Here is a 9567-nt window from a genome sequence, read left to right on the forward strand (position 1 = left end):
AAGCTTGGGAAAACAGTCGTCAGATGACCCGGGGGCGAGCAGCCTCGCCGGCACACGCCCGGTGGGCGCGGGCTTCTTTCGCCGGAGCGAGCAGCCTCGCCAGCACACACCCCAGAGCGTGCGGGCTTCTTTCGCCGGGGTGAGCAGCCTTGCTGGCACAAGCCCCAGAGGGGCGCAGGCTTCTTTCGCTGGGGCGGGGGGTCATAGGCACAAAGTCCGAGGGCGAGCAGCATTGCCGGCGGAAAGAGGCAGACGATCCGGGGCGGGTGGAGCACCGCCACCGACGAGCTGAAGACTTATGCGGGTGGCTAGCGGCTTCAGGCTTACTGCCTGCTGGGTCCAGAGTTGGTCGGCTCTTGTCACGGTGAGAGGTGGAAGGACCCACGCGCAGGCAGTCAGGCAGAGTTCGAAGTCCTTTTATTGCCAGGAACACAAATCCAGAACACAAGGCAAGCAGAGCTAGTGCAGCACAGGTAATAGGAACACACGGACAGACCCACAAGGAACCAACCAGACACACACGGGAAGCAGGGCTTTTAAAGAGGGCAGGGCAGGTGCAGCACATTAGGGGGTTAACGAGTGAGGCAGGAGAACATGAGGGCAGACGAACACAAGACAGGACACGAGCGCCCCCGTTAAGCGGCAGGGACACAGGGTGTGACAGTATTATTGACACAATTCTGTACATCTTGCGTTTGTTTGTGTGGCCACATAAACTACTACTACTACTACTACCATGACTGTATGTGGTATTTAGTTTTGCTGAACTACCAGCTATTGTAATTGAGGCATCATGTCATGCAACTAATTTCACCCAGAGGGAACCTAGTATTGTTTGTGTTTTTCAAATGCAACAAGCAGTGCAAATTCACACAGACATCCTGACTGCTGACTTTTTTATTCCTATACGCTATATGCTAAGATCAATAACTTTTAACTTAAATTTACATGGCATTATGTAAGATACATGTGATATGGCTTCTTAAATAATTTGCGGTGTGTCATGCTTAGCTAATAGGATGTTGACAAATGTTAATAAAATGTGCATTATGGTCATTTCGATTGGGTAACTTATGCATGTGGGATGTCAGTGTGATCTAACATTGTCGCTGTCCGATAAATAACACGTATCTCCACTTTTTAACGATGTTGACTTTTCATTGGCAAATTAAAAATCACATTCTCTCCGAGCAACAGGTTGCGCTGGGGATCCAAGTGACCAATGGAAACAAGTGTTTTTATATCATATATTTAACACTTATCTCCATTGGGTGTCAGAATGATCCGTCAATGCGCGTATCTCCCGCTTCTGTCCCGCCTCCGAGCGTCTGTAAAAGCTAAAGGCCCGGTCACACCGCCCGAACTTTGCTGGAACGTGCCTGGAGCGGTGAAAAAAATTCATCACTGCTCGTAACCGTTCACCACCGTTCACCACTGTTTAACAGAAGTTGGTATCCGTTAAAGCAACGCCGTAAACGCTCGGCCACCGCTGACGTTACCGGAGGGGCCCTCCTACCGCTCCGAAAGTTTTGAACTGCACAAAATATTCTGAGTGGTGAGGAGCGTTGAATTTTATGCCCCGGCAACGTTCACCCCCGCTCCACCAACGCCCAGTCCAAGTTTGGCACTGCTAGACGCAAGTTCGTGGACGCTCGGGTCCGCCAGGCCAACGCAATCTTGAACGCTGGACCACTGCTGCTTCGCCAGCGTTGCCCGGGCGGCGATTAAACATTGCACAAACGTCGGTGGAGCGGTTGTAAGCGTTCTATTAGCGGACAAGGGGTTGCTGGAACGGTGGAATGGAATAATACATGAAAAAGGTTGAAGTAATATATGTAACAGTATTTTTTCACAGTTGTTAACACTAGAACAGCCAAGACGTTCTGACAGACCGTTTGGTTTTTTTATAATTCAAATAAATCTGTTAAAAATAATTCCCCTGTCCTAATGCTTTGACTTTTCCTTGATCTGTGTCTTGTATGTTTTTCTGAAGCAAGTAAGGTTTCTGAAGCAGACAGACATAATATTACAAAGCATTCATACCTCCAAAAGCTGATAAAAAAAAGACGCACTTCGCGGGGCTTTTTTTCTGTGATTGATTTATTTTGGTTCATATGCGCGCATCTGAACAGGGAGACAGCAGACAATCAGACAGATGGCCAAAAATATCAACCACATCCCAAAAGAAAGACAATAAAAACAGGCATTAGACATATAAGGTGGAAGAAGCGGAGACGTGTCAGACATCAGCGATCTTGACTGGAGCGAAGAGGAGGAAAGTTCTGAATCAGAGTCAGAACAGCCACAGGCCAAAAAGCGAAAAGAATGTAATCCTGCTGCCCCAAAAATGCCCGACCGACCTCCGGCTGCTGTACAGTCCAGCGCAGAACCTGCAGTGGCGCATGGAAGCGCTCACGCATCACCTCAAGGTATAGAGAATTACTGTAGGCTACTGTCATTTTACAACTAAATAATAATAACATAAAATGGTGTAAAAAATAAATAAACCAATGCAATAAATCTCAACACAACAGTGATCACGGCAGTTGACAGCAGGAGCACTGCAGCGTCTCCAGAGGTGCCAATTACAGATTCAGGTAAAATATTATATCCTCCATCAAAGTACAGCAAACCATGTATTTTTCATTTCCCCAAATTAATTTTTGAACGAATATATTTTCTGAATAAATACCATTGTCCTGTCGAGCCTGCAGTCCCAGAATCAAATGAGCAGGGTGAGGACGGGACTGTGTGGGGGGGTGTCCGTCCTGGTGCGCAGCCAGGGAGACTTATTTTACTAATTTTAATATGTTCTTGATTATTATTGACGGTTAATAATACAACTATTTTGTGTGTGTTGGTGTGTGTGTGTGCGTGTTTATCAGGGAAACGAGTGCACGGAGTGTGAGTGAGAGGTGAGGCTGCGCAAATGCGCTGTAAAAAGTTAAATAAATTTTAAAACCTGATTTGAGGTGTTCATACAGCAGACATGAGTCATTAAAAGGTTTGCTGATCCTCTTGACTTAATATTTTGTTTATTTGTCTTAATTTCTAATATATTAGATTAACGAAAACAACCTGTTGGTGTGCTCCTCCGCAAAAACACTGCAAAATGTATGACAGTCTGGCTGACCGTTGTGGCCTTTGGAGGGGGTGGTCTGCTATTACACACGAAAAGTTCCCTGAGATTAAAGTTTAAAAGCATTAAATGTAACAAACGAGTGGTTTTCCAGTTGTATGGGAGAAGAAAACGCAGGGCTGATGATTCATGACTGAAGTCAGGCTTTTATTGGAAGAGCTGCTTCATTCAGGGGCGTTGTTTACTCACTGCACCTTTACTGTGGCGATATGCTCTTCAGTATTCAGACAATGTGATCCAAAATGATTACTTTAAATATGGGTTACGGGTCGGGCTGCGGTTCGTATTTCAATGGGTTGAATCGGGCTGATGCATGGGTTTGCGGTTCGGTTGCAGGTTGTATGTCCCCGGGTCAGGTCGGGGCGGGTCTTGAAAATTGGACCCGTGCAGGACTCTGGCCCACAATGCATGCAGGCTGAAAGGTAGGCGACATTCCTGCAGTAATGACACAGTGTTATGCAAAAAAAGACAAATACGACGTGTATGAAAGGTATCTTTGGATAAACAACGTTGCTATTTAACTCTGCGTGTGCTAATATTAGAAGACTTCGTGTATTATAGATTAATCTGATTTCAACATAAAATGTAAAAAAAACTTAAATCAGGGTAGTATTCTATGTGGAATGCTGGCTAGCCTTCATTAGTGGTCCACTAATAAGCAGGAAAATAATAGAAGGCTCGAGGGTCGTAAATGACAAGAGCGCATTCAAAACACGTATGTCCAATATCGCTCAAAAAAACCACATAAGTCCTCTTAAAATATTAAACAGATTATTAATCACGGTGTAAATACAGGTTTTGGTTTCGAACCCTAATTGTGTCTATTTACTATGTTTGGGCTTAATTTGTAAGTCAGATGATGAGAAAAACACTTTTTTCATGCTCCTGAAAAAAAAGCGAACACTGTTATGACAACTCAGCTGTTCCTTCCATCCTGACAGGATCACCCCCAAATTCCAAAGCGTCCGTCTGCGCTCCGCTCCGCTCCGGTCCGACCGTCGCAGCAAATACGTTGCTATTTTAGTGACTGTAGTTGATTCCACAGCCTCCATTCGGCTCCGTCTGGGTCTGCTCCGTCAGTCCAAAGTAGAGCCAAGGTCTATTTTTCTCTCTGGTCCGGTCCGTCCAGGTCTCCGAACGCATAAATTTCCACAGTTCAGATGCACCAAACAGGAAAGAGAACTCCAACAACCTCCGGCTTTATACACAATAAAATCATTTTGTCTTTGCTAAAAACTTTAAACAGTTTCAAGACGTTTTATTTGTCCTCACATTAATTTTCAGATATATCACGAATAGACATACCATACTGATTAAAATATACACTTTAAAAAGCGGGCAAACAAAAATTAAAACACACTATCAAGTTTTATATGACAAACTTTTATTTTGCCTGTAATCAAGCTATAGTCACTGTTTATCATGCGTCATTGAGGTTTATTACCAACTGTAGAGCTTTGACTCATCATTGTGATTTGTATTGTCGTGTGGGATGGCCGCCTTTGTCCACCAGGAGGTTGGGACATTGGTACATTTTTATTTACAAGGCCATGCTCGGTCTACTGCCCTCCTACATATGCAACTTAATCACACAAAGAAGTGTTGATTCTTACGGCTTGCGTACAAATGATCATTTGTTGCTCTGTGTTCCTTTTGCCCGAACACAATTGGGGAAAAGAGCTTTCATCCACTCTGTTCCCACTACATGGAAGATGTTGCAAAAAAACTGGAGATTAACTGAGCTTATCTCATTGAACAAATTTAAAGCCAGACTGAGAGCACTTGAAATGAAATCTTTAAATTGTAATTGTTTTATGTAATTTGATATGGATATTGTTTGGATGTTTTCATTGTAACAGTTGTAACTTTGCTGCCTCTTGGCCAGGACTCCCTTGAAAAAGAGGTTCTTAATCTCAACGGGATTCTCCTGGTTAAATAAAGGTTAAATAAAATAAAATGAAATAAATTAAATATAATCTTAAATATAAAAACAAAGGATAAACAAGATCAATAAATAAATTACAGTATATGAATTTCGCATGCTTGAAAGATATCTGAACAAAGTAAAAATGGCAACTCTATAGATATAATCTCTCTCTCTCTCTCTCTCTCTCTCTCTCTCTCTCTCTCTCTCTCTCTCTCATGGTGCCTTCACACCGGACGCGTCGCAAGCGTCGTGAGCGGCGCTTTTCTATGCAAAGTCTATGGTGTACGAGCGTCGTGGAGCGGCGGGCGGCGGGGCGGCGCATCAGGAGCGTCATGAGCGTCGCTTTTCGAGTGTTTGGAGCGTCGACGCCCACGACGCTCGTCCCCGGCGTCAAGAGCGTCGTGAGGGTCGCTTTTTGAGAGTTGGGAAAACTGAACTTTCGACGCGCTGCCGCTGAGCGTCAACCAATCAGAGACGATCCCTCCGGTGCTACGTCACTACGAGTGATCCGAGCACCGATGCGGGCCGGCCAGTGTTGCTAACTTGACGACTTTCTCGCTAAATCTAGCGACTTTCCAAAGCCTCTTGGCGACGTTTTTTTGTCAAAAGCAACTAGCGACAAATCTAGCAACCTTCTCTGGTGCTGTGGAGACGTGACAGGACGTCTCGCTGCTGTCGTCCATGAGCAGCGGGTGCTGCGTGAGCCCCTCCCCCGTCCCAAAGCGCTCACAAGCGGTCAGTCTCAGCAGCGCTCCCCGCTGCAGTCAGAGCAGAGAGGAGCAGAGCAGCCAATAGCCACTTTTCCGACGACGACGCGGTCTAGCTTTATTTAACAAATAAAGCCAAGCCGCTCTCCTGATGCGATCCGCCATAGCTGGAAACAGAAATCAGCCTCCTGCGCGCCAATTAACTGACGTGCATCAAGAGCGTCGCGAGCTTTGTGACCACCCGGTGTCAAGCGTCGTGTTTAAAACGTCACAAGCGTCAGCTTCAAGGCGTACCAAGCGTCGATGACGCCCGGGACGCGTCCGGTGTGAATGCACCATCACACACACACACACACACACACACACACACACACACACACACACACACACACACACACACACCTGAGGAGCCCAACAAAGAACATGGGGCTGAGGAGGGAGATGGATCCACTTCACTCTCACAAGTTTTCCACCAGCACCCAGTTACCTGGCTGAAAAACAACACCCTTTACTGTTCTGTCAGATTGTCCTTTTCCTTTTGCTGAAGAGTTTTACTGTTTTTTGTTTCAATTTCACAAGCAATGTGCATCTTCTGTAACCATTTCTGTCCATTTGTCTGCTGATCAGGTGTTTCACATTCTTTCTTGGATTGGGATATCACAATGCTGTAAAAAAAAAAAAAAAAAGCTGGCTACAAAGTCATCCATCTATCCATGCATCTTCTTATCCAGGACTGGGTCATGGGGGCAGCAGTCTAAGCAGAGATGCTCATACTACCCTATCCCTAGACACTTCCTCCAGCTCTTCAGGGGGGATCGCAAAGCGTTCCCAGGCTGCTTTTTAGCTAAAAGCCCTAGTAAATTGATAGATAAAAAAATAAGGATTTAGATGTAATAATACATATATTTTTGCAGTGCTAAAAAAGTGGAAATATAAATTATTTTGGAAATTATTGATTTATTTCATTAAAAATGCTAAAATGTGTTTTGGTAAAATATTGTTAAAAATGAAAGGGTTTAAATGTACTTGTTAAAATGCAGTGAAGCTAAAAACAAGAATGATACAATTTTGTGTTTGAAAATATAAATTAGAAAACTGTATTCAAGTACTTATATTGTATTCCCTTTGTTTTCTTTTGAGGTTTTTCCACCTAACAATAACACTACCACTACCACTGCTACTGCTATAAAAGCAGCTAAAAAGGCAACGAGTGGAGTCCTGTGTGCTTCAGCTGGGGGGACATCCTATTAAGTGGGAACAGTCTGCACAAAACATACACGCACTTGACACACACACACTCACATACAAGCTGTGCATGATTAAAGTGCTGGAACACTAGAGCGGTAGCGGGCAGTGAAATGAGAGCTTTTTCATATTAACACAGGGTTTTTTATTGTGACAAGTCACCAACCACCCGAAACAGATGTCAAACTGTGGCACACAGGCCCAGGTCATTTCCCTTGTGATCCCTCTCACTCAAGGTGAGACCACAATGAAAAACAGAAGATGCCCCAAAACACAAAATGAACACAGAACAGTGAAGCACAACTAAATAACACAAATAAGCACGAACATAACACCAGCAACTCAAACAGCCCATCAAATAAGCCCCCAAATGCCCAGAATAAGTCCTTCCCACAATGCCTTGCAGCTCTCCAGAGCAGGCTGTCCAGTGCAGCGATACCCAGCGGCCCCCACGGCCACTACAGTATCGAGAGGATAAATTACAATAAATGAATGGAAATTTCAGAGAAAACAATCATCAATTATGCAAAAGCACAAAATACTACACACAGCTGTGGAATCTTAAAGCTCGTGTCCGGAGTTTTGATAGAGAGAGGTTTTTTTTTTTAATCCGTCTCGAGGTTCCGCCCTCCCTTTGCTTTCATGAGCGACCAAGCCACGCACCTTTAATTGTGCACGCTATTATCTGTCGGGTGAAAATGAGAGCCTCTGAGTCCTACAGCATCCTACATATTCAGCTGTTTATGGTGGATGTTCAGCAGACAGTGGATATATCGGAGGTAAGCGGGGCGGCTACTGCGGAGCTAACTCCCCTCTGCCTGGGCGAGTGTTCGTGCTCTCTGGCTGGATTGACATCATGACAAGGCGGAAGCTCAAATCTATTTTTTGGATAACATGGGGGTGTACGAGACGAAGGCGGAGCTCATAAATAAATTTTTACATTGCTTTATGCTAATATTATATTGTAGTATTGAACCAGACTGACACATTTAAGCTCTGTTAAAGAATGATACATACATTGGAAATGAGCGGAAACTCCGGACACGAGCTTAAAGTAGAGCAGTATTTTTCAGAAATTTACCATTAAAAATGGAGGAAAAATATTTATCTTTGTTTATTAGTTTGGTAATTAAACCCGCCAAACAACAATATCCTATTAAAAGCACATCATGTTACATGGGAATCCTAAATACTCTTTAGTTTATCATGAGGTATCATGAATAAAACCATGCTGTAAGGTTTTTGACCACATCAGTCTTGCCTTTCCTCATCCTCACCGCCTTGCAGGCTGTGCAGTAAGATTCACCCGACCAGAGCGTCATGTACACACTGTAGTCTTTCCTCCAGCTGAGGTGCATCTGGATCAGAGATGGACTGTCCTTCACCTTCCGCAGGTACTGGGCCAGCTCCTGCACTGTGGGGAAGTCATCAACGTGGATGAAGGCCTCGGGGGGCAGGAAGCGCTCGTAGTTCTTCCTGGACGGACCCAGGACCACCGGGATGGCGCCACCCTGCACCGCATTCCACAGCTTCTCTGTGATGTAGTCGGTGTGCTGAGAGTTCTCGAAGGCCAGGTAGAACCGGTACTGTTTCAACATTTCAACCACACTGTCCTTGCCTGGTGGTAAGATGGTGGTCCCTGCACGCCCAAACAGGTCGATTTTGATGTAGTCCTTAAGAAGGTTGTAGAATTGCACACGCTCCAAACTAATGTGCCAGTGGCTGACCACCCAGGCCACAAAGCCAGGACGAGGATCCAAGGAGGAGTTAAGCTTTTTTGCAAAACGGGCCTGAGGAACTTTATCTAATAACACATTTGGGATTAAATACCCATAAGGCAGAAAGATATCAGAGTCCTCTCGGTAGTTCAGTGTGAGGTTGTAAATACCTTCAAATTTCCACAGTCGCTGAACATGTGTGGGAGACTCAAAGTTGAGCCATATCCACTTTTGCGCAGGTGGTCGTGGCTCTGGAGGCAATGGAGCTTCTTTAACTCTAGAAATGATTTGATCCCGGTGCCACATGAGCACAGCATCAGCCTTGTGGTACATGCTCCTGTCTTCAGTGATTGTACACCCACTGATCCGAAAGTTTTCCCAGCAATCACAAGGATTTCTTCCTCTGTAGCGCCAGACCAGGAGTAGTATTTCTGCGTTGTTGTCCTCTGAAACAGGGACAGATGGCTCAGCATTTGACACATCCGACAGGTCGAGGAGGCAGATTCCTGGAAGCAACAGAAAATTCACTGCTGCCAATCCGACCAAAGAGAAAATCCCTTTAAAAGCAGAGTTCTTGATGAGGGACAAATCTGAATGCATGTTTGCCCTGTCGCCTGCGATCACAGAGCAGCCAGCCGATACCAAGCAAGCTCTAGTCTTTAATGTTGGTTCTCTCACAACTCCACATCAAGAGCAATTTGGTTTCAGAATAGTGAAGAATTAATTGAATATGCGGTGAAACCAGTCTCACCTGACAGTGTGCTTGAAATAATTCCAGTGCTGTTGTCATGAATCAGCGGCAAACCCAACAGCAAACTCATACACAGTTAC

The 9567-nt window shown here is 44.9% G+C and overlaps 1 protein-coding gene across 1 annotated transcript; it reads right to left on the reverse strand.

The window, feature by feature from the left end:
• Positions 1-8232: 8232 nt before the first annotated feature.
• LOC115400738 (alpha-(1,3)-fucosyltransferase 4-like) lies at positions 8233-9336 on the reverse strand. Its single transcript, XM_030108757.1, has one exon. It carries the CDS (start codon positions 9334-9336, stop codon positions 8233-8235), a length of 1104 nt encoding a protein of 367 aa, XP_029964617.1.
• Positions 9337-9567: the final 231 nt, after the last annotated feature.

The sequence above is a fragment of the Salarias fasciatus genome, chromosome 14 (genome assembly GCF_902148845.1).
Source record: "Salarias fasciatus chromosome 14, fSalaFa1.1, whole genome shotgun sequence".
Lineage (NCBI taxonomy): Eukaryota > Metazoa > Chordata > Actinopteri > Blenniiformes > Blenniidae > Salarias > Salarias fasciatus.